Source organism: Brassica napus, chromosome C8 (assembly GCF_020379485.1).
Source record: "Brassica napus cultivar Da-Ae chromosome C8, Da-Ae, whole genome shotgun sequence".
NCBI classification, from domain to species: Eukaryota; Viridiplantae; Streptophyta; class Magnoliopsida; order Brassicales; family Brassicaceae; genus Brassica; species Brassica napus.
The window spans coordinates 23,425,042-23,443,531 of record NC_063451.1 but is presented as its reverse complement, the minus strand read 5'-3'; the positions used below and the strand labels follow the sequence as shown (position 1 = coordinate 23,443,531).

Sequence of the window (18,490 nt, the reverse complement as noted above, 5' to 3'; positions counted from 1 at the left end):
CTCATTAAAGTCAGGTAAAGCTAGGACTGGCACTGTCGTCATAGCTCGTTTGAGTGCGACAAAAGCCTCCCCTGCTGCTTCACTCCACCCAAATTTATCTTTCTTCAGAAGTTCAGTTAGTGGTCTCGCAATCAACCCGTACTCCTGCACAAACCGGCGATAGTAGCCTGTGAGGCCAAGGAAACCTCGCAATGCCTTGACATTCCTTGGTACTGGCCATTCCGTCATTGCTGCAATCTTCCTTTTGTCAGCCTCAACTCCCGACGCCGATATTATGTGCCCCAAGTATTCAATATTCGAGCAACCAAACTCACATTTCTTCTTATTGGCATAAAGCTGATGCTGGCGCAACTTGTCCAATACCAACCTCAGGTGCGTAGCGTGTTCCTGATGGCTCTTACTGAACACGAGAATGTCATCAAAGAACACGAGCACAAACTGTCTCAAGAATGGTCTGAACACCTCATTCATGACTGATTGGAACGTGGCAGGTGCATTCGACAAACCGAAGGGCATGACTAGGAACTCGTAATGCCCGTCATGAGTGCGAAATGCTGTCTTCGACACGTCCTCAGCCTTGACTCGAATCTGATGATACCCAGCTCTCAGATCGAGTTTGGAAAACACCGTCGCTCCCTTCAACTCGTCCAGTAATTGGTCTATCATTGGAATGGGGTAACTGTCCATCACCGTTGCTTTTTTTAATGCATGGTAATCCACACAGAAACGCTAACTCCCGTCCTTCTTCTTCACCAACAGCACCGGACTTGAAAAAGGGCTGATGCTTTCTTGAATGATGCCCGCTTTCAACATGGCTCTTACTTGCTTCTCAATCTCTTCTTTTTGTGCGTGCGGATAGCGGAAAGGACGCACACTTACGGGATCACTACCCTGTGTGAGAGTGATCGCATGCTCCCTGCTTCGCGAAGGGGGTAAGCCTTGCGGTTCCTCAAACACTTGCGCATACTCCGTTACTAGCTTCCGCAGGGGCCTTGGAACCTTCATCTCTTCCTTGTTATCAGCCACCAACTCTCTACACTCCACCAAAACGCTCATCTCATGTTGCTCCAACAGCTTCTTCATTGCTTTGAGCGAAATCTCCGAACTACAAATGTCCGGCTCCCCCCGTAACATCACCATCTTCCCGTCCTCCGGAATCTTCAACGTCTGCAACTTCCAGTTGCTCGCATTTCTCCAAGAGTCTCCAGCCACTGTATTCCCAAGATCACATCCACGTTATTGAGTTCTAAAGGTAAGAAATCTGACGTGATTGAGTGACCTTGCAATACTAACGTCACATCCCTACAGATTCCTCCCCCTCTCACTGGTTTTCCCGACCCCGTAATCACCCCAAACCCTTGGGTCTCTTCTGCGATCACGCCTAACTTCTCCACCAGACGATAGTCGATGAAATTATGCGACGCCCCACTGTCGATGAGAACAGTGGCTGGGATATCGCCCACCATTCCGCGAAGTTTGATGGTTCGCGGAGACGAGATGCCTACTGCTGACTTGGCAGATAATGCAGCACATTCCGCAAAGTCTGGTGTCTCTTCCTCCTCTTCCCCGTCGCACTCTTCCTCAGCTTTCTCCTCTTCACCTTCCTCCTGTATCATCAATACAATCAACTCTTTATTAGGACAGTCGCGTCTAGCATGGGACTTCCCTCCACACTGAAAGCACAATCCCTCCGCTCGATACCTAGCGTATTCCATCGGCGAAAGTCGACAGAACGGCGCTCTTCCTCTCCCGGTGTTATTTGGCATCTGCGGCGCCGTTCGTTTCTCCATCGGGGCTCCTTTCTCCTGAGGTGGGCTCGTTTTGGGCTTTTGAGGTGAATGACCCCCAGGCCCATTTCCCCCTCCAGACCCACTACGACCCACGTTGGTCGACCCCGGTGAGAAACCTCCCTTAAACCCCTTCCCGCTTTGTACTTCCGACGACTGATCAGCGTAACCAATCCACTCCTCCACCAGTTTGGCGACACTCATCATCTTGCGAAGATTCCTCGGCTCCATAAGCTTAACTCTGGCTCGGATCTGTGGTTTCAACCCGATCATGAAGGCCGTCTCCAACACCTCATCTGGTAGTTCCGGTGCGTTCGTTGCTAGGGAGATGAAATCTCGACAATATTCCCTAACAGTCCCCTCATGCTTCAATGTCATCAACCTCTCTCTGGCCGTCGTTTCGTAAGATGTGGAGAACTGTTCGAGAACGCGATATTTCATCTGCTCCCAGTTCACGAATGGATTCCGATCTCGCTCCCAATGGTACCACATCAGAGCCTCCTCGTCAAAACACATCCTCACCGCTCGGAGCTTCCCTTCCTCCGAGAACTCCCCTAACTCGAAATACTGCTCCACGCGAAGGACCTAACTCTCGGCGTTTTCCCCGTTGAACAGAGGAATCTCGATCTTCCGGGCCTTGCGCGTCAGCTCATCCTGTTTCTCCTCCATTTGGCGCCAAGGTTGATCGAGTGGACTCAGTGAGTGGTTTCGATCTCCCCCAGCCCTTGCCACCGTCTCCGATCGCAGCCCTGACCCACCAGTGCGAAAGAGACCGCTTCGATCCTCTTCGGTCTTGATCTGCTTGCCTGGACGTTGAAAGGTCTGGCTGTTTTCTTCCTCCTCATGTCGTCGCAGCGAAGCTTGGAACAACGCTGCAACCTCCCGCTTCCGTTTCTCGTCATCTTCGTTCAGTCGCTGTTCTAACCTCTCCAAAACCCCCATACGATTACGGATCTCAGCAACCGTTACTTTGAGCTCCGCCATCGTACTCTCCATCACCCCGATCTTACCCACATCTTCTCGCAAGTTTTCCATCGCCACCTCAGCATCAGGTTTCTTCGCTGGAGCCATAGATTCCAGGAAAGAAGGGCTCTGATACCAAGTTGTTATGGGGTTTTTTGAGAAGTGAAATGATATATAGATCTGAGATAAATGTATACAAACTTGAGAGAATTACTCTAGGGCCTCTCTCTCCCTTTTACAGGTTTGATCAAATCTCTTGATACTCTCAATAACAAACCTCATTCGTTTATATAAAAGACGAAAAGTAAACACACGCATCTCGTGGGGACGTTAGCCGTTAACTCCAGCCCATCAACGTCACAACGGCGTTTATTCTTTATTCCATTCCTTCCTCATAAAGCAGCCAATCATGTAGCAGCTGCAGACACGTCACGCTCTGCAATTGATTCCCTCTGATCCTTTCCTTTCTTCTTTCTCCCGTACGTGTAAAGCAAAGGCGGTCGCACGGCCTCACGACTAATAGATGGCAGAATATGATCAGTGGCCGATCTAGAAATCGTTTTAATCCGGGTAAAAAGTTAAATCTATTAACAAAATATAGCATTCAATAAAAACCAAAAGAATGTACACTTTGAAATTATACATGTCATGATAGATGTCTCAGGTCCTCATATGCATGATTTCTTCGAGGATATATGAGTGATGATAATTTAAGGGATGAATCACGCATGTATGAGGGAGCTAAGTTGGACCATTACATGCGGATACAAGGCCAGAGTTAGGATTCTGGCCATGTGACTGTGAGCATGGATGCCTTAGTAATAGTAATGCCTGTTTAAAGATATAAAACTTAGCTTAGCACAAGCATTAGTTGGCTAGAATTTCATTTTTTTCATATTTTCAAAATGCTATCCCTTTGTAGTTTGTGCATCCACAATCATTCATCTAAATAATCAACAGCTACCAACATCAACTTTAATATATACGGTCAAACTATAAGAAGGAACATCAAACAACTTATAAATTTAGAATTTAAGAGACTGAGCTTCACAAGCTCAAATATCCATAAGCATATCACTTGAATAACCCTACTACAACTTGTTTTCCTTCCTAATCCTTACTCCTTAGAGGTTTATTCAGACAAACCCTTATATACAAAAACCAAAGAGGTTGGTGGGCTTATATTTTGAACACACTGCATCAAACTGTTCTGCGTGCTCATCTTCAGGTACCCAAACTTCTAATCCTCACTTCTGCATCTCCTCTGTTTTTGCAAGCCTTCCCTCGGTTGACTGTCTGCAAGAGTCTTCCTGCAAGCATACTGCAAATAAGGTGGAAGAGAAAATAGAGAAGATAAAATCTGAGAATCTGCAAACAGAAGATATTGCATTATGGAAGAATAAAACTGAGAGTTACAAGCCTTCTTTCTCATCAAAAAACACTTAGCTGGTGATCTGAAAGGAATACATAATGTAAGGATGGAGTAAAGGTGTCTGGTTCAAACATGCAACACCATAATATGCGTTTCATGCTTGGACAGCAATGCATGACAGATTGTCAACATGTGACAGAATGTTGAAATGGAATCCAGCTATTGACCCTATATGCGTTCTGTGTAAGCAAGAAGTGGAGACAAGAAATCATTTGTTCTACTCCTACTCTTTTTCGAGTCAGATATGGCAAAAGCTGATGTAGGGACTGCTCCAAACGAGATATGCAGAAAGCTGGGAGGATATTGTAGTACTATTGCTTGATCAAAGACAAGATCATGTAAAGCTATTATTGCTGAGATACACATTTCAAGCAACTGCTCATTCAATTTGGAGGGAGAAGAATTGCAGAAGACATGAAGAAATGCAACTTCCACACACTCTGTTAATAAAAATCATTGACAAGAATGTGAAAAACAAGCTATCTACCATTCGACGCCAAGGAGACCACAAGATGGAAGAAGGGTTGAGGATGTGTTTTGGTACTAGATAAACATTTTAAACAGTAGTAGTAAAAAAAATTGCATATTTTAGCCTTGAAGTTACATGATATGTAAAAACTTTTTTTTGGATGAATACAATTTAACATTTATTAAAACAGAAAAAAAAAATTGTCATGTATCACGTGACTAATGCTGAGAGGTTCTCCGATCACCTGCCCCCACTCGGATGTCAGTGACGGATCTATAAACCGTTTTAGTCCGAGGGGAAAGTAAAGCCTATTGACAAAATATAGTACACATGGGCGGGCATTCATTAAAATCTAAAAGAATTTACACGTGAAATTATAAGTCATGATGGATGTCTCAGGTCCTCATATGCATGGTTCCTTCGAGGATATGAGTGATGACAATTTAAGGGACGAATCACGCTTGTATGAGGGAGCTAAGTGGGACCATTACAGGCAGATGCGAGGCCAGGTTGGGAATGGGACGCCTCAATAACTGAGCACAAGCGTTAGATGGTGACAGTGTTTGGCTAGAATCTCATTCTTTCATATTTTCAAAATGTTATCCCTTTGTAGTTTGCAGATTCACAATCATTCATCAAAAACCAAAGAGCTACTTACGTCAACTGTTAATATATACGGCCAAACAAAACCATATAAAGTAACATTAAACAGCTTATAAATTTAGAGTTTTAGAGACTGAGTGAGCTTCATAAGATCTAACATAGATAAGCATATCACTTGAGTAAATCCTACTACAACTTGTTTTCCTTCCTACTCCTTAGAGGTTTATTCAGACAAACCCTTTATATACAAAAACACTTCATCAAACTGTTCTTCTTGCTCAACTTCAGGTACCTAACTAAATGAATCCTCTCATTTCTGCATCTCCTCTGTTTTTGCAAACCTTCCTCGGATCCTCGGTTGACTGTCTGCAAGTGTCTTCCTGCAAGCATACTGCAACCATAAACCAAAACAATCCATTAACTCAGTTTCCAACAAGACGATACATTGAGATATCATTTACATAAACCATCTTTCATGTCTTTACCTTGATTTTACGCCCGAAATTCCTCCTGCTCTTCTTGTCCCTGTATCGAGAAAGCTTCTCACGACGGTCCTCAGAGGTGCAACTTACGATTATTCTATCCAGTTGAGACTGAACCTGGCCCGCGTTTCTAGTTCCCAGTGTCTGTCATAAAAACATCCACAAGTGAGCGAACTAACCATATATATATGAGAGATATTTGTATCATTTGAGTCTATGAAAGGTCACAATAATCTTGAAAACACTTATGTATTGTTTTCAGATTCACTGTTCAAAAGAGTGCTATTAAATAACTTTGATTCAAACCTGTATATCGCTCTCGCTAAAGGCTCTTCTCATTCCATTATCCACTGGAGGGAAGAACCTCTGAATCACCGCATCCTCGTGCTGTGCCATATCCATCGATGTCAGGTTCCCCGAGCTCACGCTCTTAGGAACTGGGACATCAGAGACAACTACACTACTACTGTCCATTTCAGCCACGAGAGAGACGTTCTTCCTGTCTAGTACCTTGGAGAGCAGCGGAGACTCCATGGCTGATTTCACTAGGAGCTCCTGCTCACACTCGTAGAAAGCCTTTTCTATAAGCTGTTGGTCACTCTGCAACGACCCGAGATCACTGAGTTCAACAATCTCTTGAGAGAGGGGGTCAACGGCTAGCATTGGTTCTTCAATGATCGGCTCAGGGGATTTGAATAAGTCACTCTCTTCTCCGAAACCATACTCATACGCCTCAACAAGACTGATCTGCTTCACAATCATACAAAAAGAAGATCAGCACAACATGAGCAAAACAGAACAAGAGAAAGCCAAGACCACAACTCAAGACTTGTTTCCTTCAAAGTTCGGCCCCAGAAACTTAGTGAGTTTTCTTTGGCTTTTATGTACAAACACTCAACAGATCTCTTTGGGAGTGGATTCGTTCAAAAAAGGGTGAAAGGAAAGCAAATCTTACTTATTTTCTTACAGTCTTAAGTGGAACATGATTGTACCCAAAAAAAAAGAGAGACAGAAGTCATTTTGGACACGGAATCTGATTGTCGGAACACACGCAAAAAGTTTGTTATCAATCGTGTAAAGACATCACACGCTCCAACAGTTCTAAGTCCAGCGTGTATAAAGAGAAAAGGCTCACTCCCCCCATTATCACAAACCCTAAATCAAAGGGAAGAATAAAGTTGAGTTCTTTCCATAAAGCATCAACAGAAGAAAGATTAAAGTTTCAATCTTTACATCGGCCAAGAAAGACTCAACCTTTACAAGGCAAAACAAAAACAAAATCGAATGCATTAAGACAAACCGTTTGATCAGAGAGCTTGTAGGGTTTAAAGAGGTCTTCGAACTGATGGATTTCTGGGGAACAACCCTGCATGAATCTGAACCCTAGCCCTGTATCTGCATACATTTTCTCCTATTTGCTCTGTTTCCTGCAAGTAGAAATGGGGAATTTGAGCAGCAAAAGAGAGAGTGTGTTACAAAAATCCCTTAAAAAAATGAAAAAGTAGAGGCCAAGTGGGGAAGCTTGGAGGATACCCTGAAGGAAAGTTCTGTCCTTTGGGGCCTCTCTTCTTGCCTTTGTGATGTAGAGCAGCTTTATACACACTCAAATCCCACATCTTTTTTTTTTTTTTGTCATCTAGTAGATTAAGATTATATCAAACGTTCGGTTACACGCATACAATAACGACATTGTCTGAAGCCAAGAGTCGGCGAGGCAACAAGTACCACCCGAAGCCAAGAGCCGGCGAGGTAACAAGTACCACCCGGAGCCAAAAGATAAACATAACACACACTCTTAAAGCTAATATATAACCACGAAAAAGGAGACAAAAGGCAGAAGAGTGATAACCAAGTTTCAGCAAGAAATGCTCAACCATGCACTCGAAGATGAACTTACCTAGCGAGACCTCATCAACCACTAACACCAGTAGAAAGGAGTAACAAGAAGGACTGGAAGCACACGAACATCACCAATACATATAACTGAACTAAAAGAGGTTAGAATCTTTAACCGTCGCTGTAAACACCCTTCAATCCCAACTAAGTCTCGCCATTGGACCTTGAAAGAGTTCTCCACGCGCCTCATACGCACCATCATACCATCACCCTAAGGCAAAGCCTAAGAAAGCTTCCCGACTACGTCTTATTCAACAGCCGGTAACTAGATAAAAACCACTCCAAATCCAACATTAACACGAGCAAATCAGCGGCAATCGACCATCACTGAAGCAAAAGCTCCAGAAAAACCTCTATCTCCTTTCAAACACTAGAAATGGTCTCGCAAAGGTTCTTATCGTCAAAGATCAAAACCACTGAGGATGACTTCAACGAAAAGAAGCAGAACTCCCAAGCTCAAGCAATACGTCAAGTCACATACACTTGTAAACCTCACTCACCTTTCCACAATGGCCACCAAGATGGCGGCAACACCACAGAGAAAGCAGAGAGACACAGAGCCTACCAGAATCTGGCGGACCAAGAGCCCCAACTCCACACAGCGCCTCACACGACACACAAACGCAACACCGGAGAAGCAAGACGAGCTGCACGCGCCACCACACTCGGAGAAGCGAACCTGAAGCTCGGGAAAACCACTTGGAAACCCTAGACGGACGAAGGTTAGACACAGTACTGGTAGAAGCCTTCCTCAAGCGACCACAGCCACCGCAAACCCAGATCTGTATTTGGGTCGACCAGATCTGAGATCCAGACATACGACTCCCTCTAACCGCAGAGAAACAGGGACGACGAAGGATAGAGAGACGGAACGGCGAAAAAAAGAAAGAAAACAACAACGGACGGATGTCCAGCGGCCGCCCGTGGCAGCGACCGCCGGAAAACGGACAGAGATGCGGTGGTTCCTTTTAGAGAGAAGGTGGAGCAGATACAGGCGTTTCTCAAACCCCACATCCATATCTGTTTATTTCTTTTGTATATTTTGGAGAAAAAACAAAAGTATAAAAAATGTAAGTCCATACTAACTTCATATGTGCAACATTTCCAACTGATTTGCTCTCTATAATATTAGATGGCAAGTTGTGCATTCTAACAAGTAATGATTATTAGAGAAACTAATGTTGAGATTAGTAGACAATAGCTAAGATTTAACAGATCAATTAAGTAACTCTAGGTTAAGTAGCTAAGGTATATAAGTATATAGTCGTGCTAATTATTTTTTGGTCAAATTAAATCAAATTTTGATTGGTATTCAAATAATTTTGAAGAACAACTCTAAACGATAACATGGAAAAATATTACACATTTGGCTTTGCCTTCATTTGTTAGTGAATTTGTATGTATATTTTGACTCTCGAAAACATGAATAAATTCAAATTCTTATCATTATCGGTTATTTTTAAAGGTGAAATCAGCCGGTTGAAAGAATTATGGTAATATCTATCGAATATGAATATGGAAAAATTCTTATCATTGTAAATAGTCCTTCCAACCGGGTTCAATTCACGGTGGCATGAACTATTTACAATACTTGGGTTTCCGGCAAAGAGGTGAAACCACCTTTTTGAGATATCATTGATGGTCTAGTGGTTTCAATGAGATTCTTACACACGACTGCTTGAGGTCGCGGGTTCGACTCTCTGTCGGGGTGGTACTGTGGTAATCAAAAAATCATGTGCTCGCATATGGCCCATTTGGATTTCTTGGGCACACCTTGGGGATTTCTGGTGAGGTGGCCCTTCGGGGTGAGCTCAGTCACTATAAAAAGTTCAATCTTTACAGTTTTTGAGATATCATTGATGGCCTAGTGGTTTCAATGAGATTTTCACACACGACTGCCAGAGGTCGCGGGTTCAACTCTCTGTCAGCGGGGTGGTACTGTGATAATCAAAATATCATATGCTCGCAGATGGCCCATTAGGTTTCTCGGGCACGCCTTGGGGATTTCTGGTGAGCTGGTCCTTCGGGGTGAGTCCAGTCAGGCTGCAAGGACATGGGCAAGGGAGTCGAAACAAAAGATGCGTTTTCGTATATAAAAAGTTCAACCTTTACAGTTTTGAGAAAATAAAAAAAGGATCTTGTAAAGATCCTCTCTCTCTCTCTCAAAACTCATCTTCCCGGTTGCTCCGGCGGCCTTCCGCCGTCGGAGGCGTGTCTCTTCTCTCTCTTTTCTTTTCCTTGCTTCTTTGTGGGTCCATTTGAGCCTCTGATATGTCGTTAGCCCTGATGTCGATGAAGCCAAGAAGGACCGATCTAGCTCGGTTCCGATATCTCATGGTTGAGCTTTGGTGTCATGACGAAGCTGGTCTTTGGGTGTATCGGCGGAGAAGTCGGAGTTTTGGGTTGCGGTGTAGAGTAGATCTAGGTTTTCCATTTTTCTAGATTTGTTTTCTCCGTGGTGGTGAGAGCGCGTGGTCGGGTGAGGGTTCCTCCTCTCTGTAGATCCGGTGGCTTGGTGTCTTGCTCCGGATTGGTGAGGTTTTCTGAAGGTGTCGGTGGTTTCGTGTGCTCGGCGTCGAGTTGCTGGGCCCCTTCTTCTCCGGTTTGGTTGGGCTTCGGCGTGTTCGGAGGCACGGCCATGGATGTGTTGGCTGCTGTGTGGTGGTCGCTATTCCCATGTTGTTTGTGTGCCACTGTTTTGGTCTTAGAGCTATGGTGGGCCGTCTATGACCTGTTCCTGGTTTTCTCCGATGGTGGCTCCAGCTCTTCCCCATCCGGTCTTTGCCGCACTTGGTGTCTGTCTGCAACAGTGTATTGTTTGTGGTGTTCTTCCGTTCCGGTTCGTCAGAGCTGCTCACCGGCTCTTCCACGTTGGCGTAGCTTTGGTGAAGTTTTGTGGAGCTAGCTCTGGTCTCGGTTCTAGTGTGAAGCGGCGATCTCCGATATCCCTTGGGTCAGGGGAGGGGTGGCTCGTCGAGGGAGCTTCATGTTAGGTTTAGGCCTTCCCAGCATCATTGCCCGACTATTTGGTTTGCAATGATGGGTCTGTCCTTTGTCTATTTTGCAGGTTTGGAAGAACGACATCGAGTTGTGGCTTTCATTGCTTCCGTTTTTTGCTATGGTTCGCATTTTTTCTGAAGTCGAATCCAATAATTGTGGCGCTTGGAGATCCTGGTGGGACTACTCTGAAGGCACTCATGGAGTTTTCTGGTTGAGTAGCAGTCGGCAGCTCTAGAAGTTCGTTGCTTCTAGCTACCGGTGGTGGTTTGGAGGTTTGATCTTCTTCTGACTGAGGTCTGCAAAGCTGTCTGGGGATGACATCAATAATTTGGAGTAGCATTAGCAGGCAAGCCAATTTCTACTGCAGCGTGGTCTCATGTTTGATCAAAGGTGTTATTCCTATTTGGCAATGCTTTCTTCTCGGTCAAGCTTCTGCTCTTCTCTGCTTTTTAGCTCTATGGTCTTAAGTTTGTCAATGTTCTTTGGATCTTCTAGGTGTTGATTTCTTCTTCTCTCCCCTTTGTTGCTTAGTTTCATTTGTCCGCTACTAGTGTCTTTGTAATTTCTGTCAAAACTCTGAAAATGGTATAAAATTTTAACATTTTTACAAAAAAAAAAAAATATGAACAATTATTTTCAGTTCAAATCGAAAATCTGAATATCTCTCGCATATGATGTACAAAACAAGTCTTTTTCTTCTCAATATGCAAAATCGAGAGGTTTCTGCTACAACTACGGAGATCTACTATCTCTTATGTGCAACATTTTCAAGTGATTTTCTCTCTATAGGGCAAGTTGTAAAGTAAGCTTAACAAATCGATTAAGTCTTAACACTAGGGTTATTATAGTTAGGTGACTTTAGACACTAGAGTAGACAGGCATCGCATGTTTAGTTCGTAGTATGGGTGCCACGTTGTTACTCCCCTCTCTTTGTTTAGTTGTAAATCGCTACAACTAAATTGGTTCATAGAATACAATCTCTGGTTGTACTTTTTCAACCAAATTCATATAATCAATCAATTTTTTCATATGCTTCTTTGCCTTTGTGGCCGGGAACCTAGGTCCCGTGATGTCCATTTTCTCTTATTGTTATTGTTATTATTATTATTATTATTATTATTATTATTTAATATTAAGCATTGAGGAAATGACAAAACTGACATGTGAACGTTTACAGAGTGGTTTCCGTACGATTAGCAAAAAATGGGTTTAGTTAATGCTACTAACTCGGTTTCATAATCACACTATAATAGACTCCATGATCTACCTAACTTACATTCATAAAACGTTTTTCTCCGACTAAAATATTTTAGATATTTTTCTTACTCGATCATCGAACTCGAAGGAAGCTTTTGTATTAAGCTAAACTAAACACTCGCAGGAGGCTCATTGGGTGGCTTCCAAGCTCGACCCCTTTTATGGATTGAGTCGAGAAAACAAAACTTTATATTAATTTTAGCATGTCTTACAAAATGAGTTTTTGCATAGAAGTTGACAGGATTTGTAATGAAGAAGACGAATCCAAATAAACAAGGAATTGTCTATTTGTCCCTATCTCAACTTGATGTCTTGATACATCTAAAATGTGATAAATGATGATGTAGAGATTGACTAATACATGTGTGTCCTCTACCGTTGTTGTCTCTTTTGAATCATTGAGAACTATGGACATAGGACCACAGCTACAGTTTACATCAAATCTAATTTACACTAAAAACAATGTTAAGTCCTTCAAAAGAATATTCCAGCCGCAAGCAAAATATCTCACCGGAGATTCTATACCATTTACTATACGTGAAAAGAATCTTTTGCTGCCACATGATTTTTTTATATAAGAAAACACGACGATGAGTTGTTCATAGACTTTGACAAATTTATTTTCTCCAGTAAGTTTTATATATGTACGCATTTACAAACTAAAGTAATATTATAAATTATAAGTGATTGAGATTGCTTTGGTTTCATATGGTAGAGCGCTCGCTTCGCATGAGAGAGGCACGGGGTTCGATTCCCCGCACCTCCACCTTTTATCAAAAGGTAAAAGAAAGTAAGGTCAGCCAATCATAAGCAATCTCTCTATAAGCTAATTTAATTATTCCTCGTAATTATATTATCTTTTCCAATTTAGATCGTTTCTCCAATCTCCATGTACGTAATGAATCTTAACATTTGAGATTACCCAACCAATGACACTTATAACTTTGATATCATCAAACACAACTCATTCAAGAAATGTTTTAGATACATACATAGATGATAGAACAACAGTGCAAGCCAAATCATCATACACCTTCTCAAAGAGGAAAAAAAAAAAGAAGAATGAATGATATCATGAAGATAGGTTTGGTATGCAGAGCCCAGAATCTGGACTGTGTTGCTCTTTCCATATTTTACCAGTGATTCTAAGTTTAAGCTCTTTCCTATCACCGCTGGAGAAGAAGAGAGCCATGTTTCTTTGGATGATGAGACCGTCGTTGCTGTCTCTTACTTTCCTGTGGCTATCTCTGATGCTTCTTGGTGTTCCTTCCCACGTTAGCTTCCTCCCACTCCCTCCCACTTCTAAACTGTAGCTATAACTCCTTGCTTCTTCCTCGTCCCCCATGAATCTCAGGAACGCCATGTACACGGGACCCATCCCGAGCTGGAACGCCTCAAAATGGAGGCAGAAGTATTGCCCAAAGCATTGAAACACCTGAAACCAAGACAAGGAACAAAAGATAAGACTCTTACATTGAAGAGAATCATGTTTACTACACACTCACAGTAAGCATCCAAGTAGCGTTCTCTACTTCACGCGGATTGGATTTGACGTAGCGGTGGTTAAAAGTGGAGCCAGCGTGCATGTCAACTTTGTGATCATCCCTGAGATGGGATACAAGGAAAGGGATGTCCCCTACGACACCGCACTCGGAGCCAGCGTAAGGACAAGAGTACGGTCTGAAGTTACAGAGAGACTCGTGGTTTAGTTTGCTGTAGTAAGGAAAAATCTCAGGGCATCCGAGGTTGTAATACTTGCAAGGCAGCTCAAGCGACTCGGCTACTTTCTCGAGAGCTAAACATCTTATATCCCCAAGCTCTTGTCTACACGTGGGACACCGGTTGTGCACTCTCACTTTACAAGTCGAGCATAACGTGTGCCCATTATGACACTACAACAATAAGAAAAAGAGAGAGATTTTTTAGATTACCACAAGTTGTGGTCCACAACTATTAAGAACTTCCACCAAAGAAACCTACAAACAACCACATTATATCATCTAGCCTAGTAAATGCCCTGGATTAAAATGTTTTGACGAAAACTTATGAGAAATTGCTATTTAGCTACCACTTTATAAAAATACACTCGATCAAAAATATATTAATATTTATATGGTTTATAAACGTCTATAAATGTTTTATAAATTATTTTAAAACATTATAAATGAATTAAAATAGTTAATTTAGTCATTTCCATCAAACCTCAAATGTTAAATTTGAAAAGTGGCCCCAAAACTTATAACGATTTATATCATTGCCATTAAACACGAAACATCTAGCAAATAGCATGAGAACATAAGCCTGGCCTAATGCTATTTCAGCTACTGAATCACGAAACTGTGTCGTATCATCAGCCTCCAAAAGGAGAGGAACAACAGGCCAAAGCGCAATCCGATCAAACAACAGCCAAAGATGATGAATCAAAAAGAACAAAACTTAACCTGATGGATAGGAGGGTACATAGAAAAGGTGCAGACAGGGCACTCCAGAAGCTCGTAGACGCTAGTGGCAGCAGCCGTTGACGTCGGACCGACTATATTGGTAACGACGGCGGCGGCAGCTCCGGCGTGTTTCTTCGTGGAAGAGAAATGGTAAGTTTCGTTATCGTTAGGGATGCTTCTCGTCGACGATTCGCAATCCATACTCTCCGTCTCCATTACAACAATCCGATTTCAAAAAAAAAACCCTAAAATTCGAAAACACAAATAGGTCAAAACAATGTCTTTTATTTTTCCGTGGAATCTCGTTTCTCGGAAAAGAAAATTCCTTTCTTTCAAACCCGATTAAGAGGGAAAGAACAAAGAAGCACTTTGCTTTAACTACTTTTGGGAGTATTTGAGAATGAATTCGATTAAACGAATCTGGAAAGAAAAAAAAAAAAGACAGGAGAAAGAGAGAAAACGGAAAGAAGACTGAAAAAACAGATCGGCCCTGACTCTAACCCGACCCGACCCGACCCGACCGTTTCTGGGAAAAGTCGGGTGCTTGTTGGTGGCCTCTGAAATGGAGAGAGGAAGAAGAGAGATCAAATCTGAGCCGTCCAGATGCAAAAGGCTTCCTTTCATTCGAGTTTGAATCCGACGGCTTTCTCTTCAACCCAACCAACTGGCAGAACGAATCATTGGATTCAAAACCAATGGGGACGTAACTGATGTCCGCCAATCTTCTCTAAGACGTCATCGTTTTGTATGTATTTAAACGTTTATGTCCACCCTGTTATCCAATGGTTCTATGGTCTAGCGGTTAGGACATTGGACTCTGAATCCAGTAACCCGAGTTCAATTCTTGGTAGAACCTTCATTTTTTTTTTAAAGGGTCCAATTTTTTTCCTCAATTCTAACAACTAAGCCATTTCTTATTTTGTGCTTCCTTCGCTCGCAATAAATGTTTGCACATATTAAAACACACATGAAAAGTTTAATAGAGATTTAGAACCATACAGTTTTTCTCTGAGAAATTCTCTTATATAGCTATTTGACATCAAGGAATAAAACTAATCTAGACTTAGGGTTTAAAATTAAGTGGGGTTTTAGAGATAGAGTTTCAAATTTTAAAAAATAAAAAATTAAAATTTTCAAAACAAAAAAATACTATTTTGGTCATTTTATTTTTTAAGTGCTATTTTTGTGACAAAAACTTAAAAAAATATATAGAATTGCCCTTTCTCTTATTGATAAAACAAATTTTGTTATTGATATATGAAAACGAAACTGATTCTTATTGATAAAAACAGAACATTTTGCTTACAGAGAAACAAAACAAGCTCGTGAAGCAGAAACAAACATTAAACACTTGTGACAAAAGTAAAAACATGGATAACTCTGTTTACTAGCGTTTGAAAAAAACTCTTCTGCAATCTTGAAATCACTCTTTTGGCTAATCAGACGCAATCTTATGAAACTCATACTTCTCAAGCAGACCTCTAACGTGCTGGCTTGCAATGCAAGAAAACGCAGACGCCCCAATCGCTATTCCGGTGTATACAGCCACAGTCTTGAGTTTATCCTTCTTGAAAGCGTGAGCTTTGCCAAAGGAGAGAGTGATGACGCAGAGCAGAGACGCGGCTACGAAAACCGCAGCTTCGTAGTATCTATTGTCTGTTGTTTTGAAAGAGAAGCCGTAGAAGAGTGGAGGGATCACACCGAAGAATATGAATGAGACCACGACAACGATGCAATGGAGTGCGACATTGTTTCTGTTTCCAAGCATTTGCTCGTACGGATCTATTTTATCCTTCATATCCGTCGCATTATCAATGTGCGCATGTGGAAAGAAGGGTTCAGACATTACAAGTCCATATAGCTGCCAAAATAGATCCTCTTTTGGTTAAAAATCAAACTTGAATGAAGCTTTTATTGACAAACATTAGAGAAAATCAAACTAATATTCTCTTTTTCTGGAGAAGGAGAGGGAACAAAACAACTTACGTTGTAAATGATGAGAAATAGGCCACTGAATAAATTGGCTAGCCCCAAGGCCATAACGTTGACTGCAAGTAAGGACAAGGTTAATTTCGAACTGTTGAGATGTATGAAGAAACTCCATGTTAGTATTTTGTGTGTTCATGTGTACTTACGGGTCGAAGTTCCGGAAGCAGCAGCGGAGGATACAACCCCGAAGCTTGTGATGGACTCGATTAGACCACCGTACACAATACTCTTCAAGATATCTAGCTCTGTTTGCAAGACATTGTGAACTGGAACCACTATATGTTGCCTCAAAATGCTTAGAATTTTGGCGAATGTTGTAGGTTGAGGGGCCACATGGGGAGGAGGGATCTCTTTCGCTCTCTCTGAACCATTTGTTTTGTTGCCTGGAGTAGACAGACCACCAATCAGCGAAGGAACACCTTCTTTATCTCCAAGAACCTCTTTTTCGTCTTCTTGAAAACATTTTAATGAACATAACAAAGGAAGAGTTGTGTTTCAAAAAAATAAAAATAAAATATAACAAAGGAAGAGATAAGAGTCATAGAAACGGTGAGAGAATCATATAATAAGAGTAAGAATGTAGGAAGGACCTGGTTTAGTCGTAGAATCTTGCTCTTCGCCAATTTTTTTTGTGTCTCACTTGGCAAATCTGCCTTACCTTCCGGTTCTGTTCCCTTGGTCCGGGTCATGGAAGGCCAGAACAGAGCCAAAACGGCAAGTAACAGCAACGAGATGACATAAAGGACCCTGCTACTTGGGAGATATTTGACCCAGTAGAAGTGTACCAAGCCTCCTTTGTTTACTATAGTTGACGGAGACGGCCAGATAGGTTTATCGTCTTCGACAACACCAGGACCATGTGGTATCAGGTTACCATCAATCTCTGTAGCATCTTCTGGAACCTTCTGTGGATCAGGGATGTCTATGGTTAAACTTCCATTGGTATGTGGCGTGGGCGGTGGTATTGGCGACGGAGATAGCGGTGACGGAGAAGGTGGGATCCACAGAAGAACAAGGGCTGATAGCAATAGTAGAACCACGACCAATACGAACCGGAGCCAGGCCGGGACATGTTTCTTGGGTGTTTCGCTCACGACACTTGGAGCTGGCTCATCTGAAGTTTGACCAACAAGAATCAATCAGTCAAATATATATATATTAAAAAATAACTAACGGTAAGTCGATTTAATGGTTCTCTCTGCCCCTTTAATAAAAATTAATTCAACATTGTTTAATATTCTTCTTAGGATTCTTAGGGTGGAGAAAGATTTTTAAACACATGTCTAAACACATGCATACCTGGGGTGTTGTTATAGAACCACGGGAGGAAGATGAAAGGGTACTTGAAGGAGACAACGATAACAAACGACAATATGATATTTTCATTGTTGTATTGAAACTTCTCTTTTCCCTTTTCAAATAGTTCAGCAGTTCTGGTGATGTTGTGAGTGCAGTTTGGACAGTAGAGATCATGAGCAGTACCGGTCCGTAGAAAATGTGGGCTGCAAGCAAATCATAATTATGGGCCTGTTAATTAAAAATAAAACACACATAAACTAATTATTATCTAAAGGGCTTCGAACCTTTCACCTTTGATAAGCAGAATTTCAAAGTTTACCAACTCCTCTACTGAAAATTTTATGCTCAACACGGCCGAAATTTTACTTATTATAAATTGGGCCGGAAGCCTATGCTTCTCCCGCTTCTACCCAGGACCGGTACTGATCATGAGTCTTTGCATTTGCATCTCCTTCAGCACATCCTCAGGGCTTCTCTTGTCTTCTACGTTAGTCCTCGAACTTCCCCTAGAGCATCCGCAATGGCGAGTCCCATTGCGGAGTCCTTAGATAGTTAAATATTAATATTTTTTTTGTTTTTTTTTGTTTGAATAGTGAAGGATCCGAATCGAATTAGTGAATCCAATGGTGAGTCCCATTGCGGAGTCCTTAGATATATAAATATTTTTTTTTAATATAATTTTAGAAAGGAAAATTTAAATAAAACATGATTAAATAAAAACATGATTAAATATAAAGATTACACATAAGAGTTTATAAGATGTAACGGTAGCTAAACACACGGTCAAAGCAGAGGAAAAGACTTGAGCATTCTCCTAATTCATCTGTGAGAAGACTCACCACTCTTTCTGCTCAAGTATTTGCTCAGTATTT

At 41.9% G+C, this 18,490-nt stretch overlaps 3 protein-coding genes and 1 non-coding gene across 8 annotated transcripts; 1 reads left to right on the top strand and 3 right to left on the bottom strand.

Annotated features, from left to right (window-relative positions):
• Positions 1 to 5,305: 5,305 nt before the first annotated feature.
• Positions 5,306 to 8,150, bottom strand: LOC106416262 (zinc finger protein CONSTANS-LIKE 3). 5 transcript variants are annotated; one of them, XM_013857116.3, is made up of 5 exons: positions 7,270 to 8,150; positions 7,037 to 7,163; positions 6,043 to 6,486; positions 5,740 to 5,880; positions 5,306 to 5,645 (listed from the first exon to the last, which is right to left on the bottom strand). In XM_013857116.3, exons 2-5 carry the CDS (start codon positions 7,139 to 7,141, stop codon positions 5,565 to 5,567), a joined length of 771 nt encoding a protein of 256 aa, XP_013712570.1. In that variant the 5' UTR covers positions 7,142 to 7,163; positions 7,270 to 8,150; the 3' UTR covers positions 5,306 to 5,564. The 5 variants fall into 5 exon arrangements, with proteins under 5 accessions (XP_013712570.1, XP_013712571.1, XP_022554677.1 ...); XM_013857117.3 differs by having other exon boundaries at positions 6,043 to 6,483; XM_022698956.2 differs by having other exon boundaries at positions 6,043 to 6,483; positions 7,037 to 7,295.
• A 4,657-nt stretch (positions 8,151 to 12,807) lies between these two features.
• LOC106412203 (E3 ubiquitin-protein ligase SINAT4) lies at positions 12,808 to 15,009 on the bottom strand. Its single transcript, XM_013853107.3, has 3 exons — positions 14,331 to 15,009; positions 13,395 to 13,781; positions 12,808 to 13,324 (listed from the first exon to the last, which is right to left on the bottom strand). The coding sequence occupies exons 1-3, from the start codon at positions 14,544 to 14,546 to the stop codon at positions 12,962 to 12,964; spliced, it is 966 nt and encodes a 321-aa protein (XP_013708561.1). The 5' UTR covers positions 14,547 to 15,009; the 3' UTR covers positions 12,808 to 12,961.
• Positions 15,010 to 15,114: 105 nt separating this feature from the next.
• TRNAQ-CUG lies at positions 15,115 to 15,186 on the top strand. The gene has a single exon. It is a non-coding gene; the product is annotated as a tRNA-Gln (tRNA).
• A 404-nt stretch (positions 15,187 to 15,590) lies between these two features.
• On the bottom strand, positions 15,591 to 16,813 carry LOC111204392 (membrane protein of ER body 1-like). The gene is made up of 3 exons (XM_022698954.2): positions 16,466 to 16,813; positions 16,317 to 16,378; positions 15,591 to 16,191 (listed from the first exon to the last, which is right to left on the bottom strand). Exons 2-3 carry the CDS (start codon positions 16,368 to 16,370, stop codon positions 15,766 to 15,768), a joined length of 480 nt encoding a protein of 159 aa, XP_022554675.1. The 5' UTR covers positions 16,371 to 16,378; positions 16,466 to 16,813; the 3' UTR covers positions 15,591 to 15,765.
• Positions 16,814 to 18,490: the final 1,677 nt, after the last annotated feature.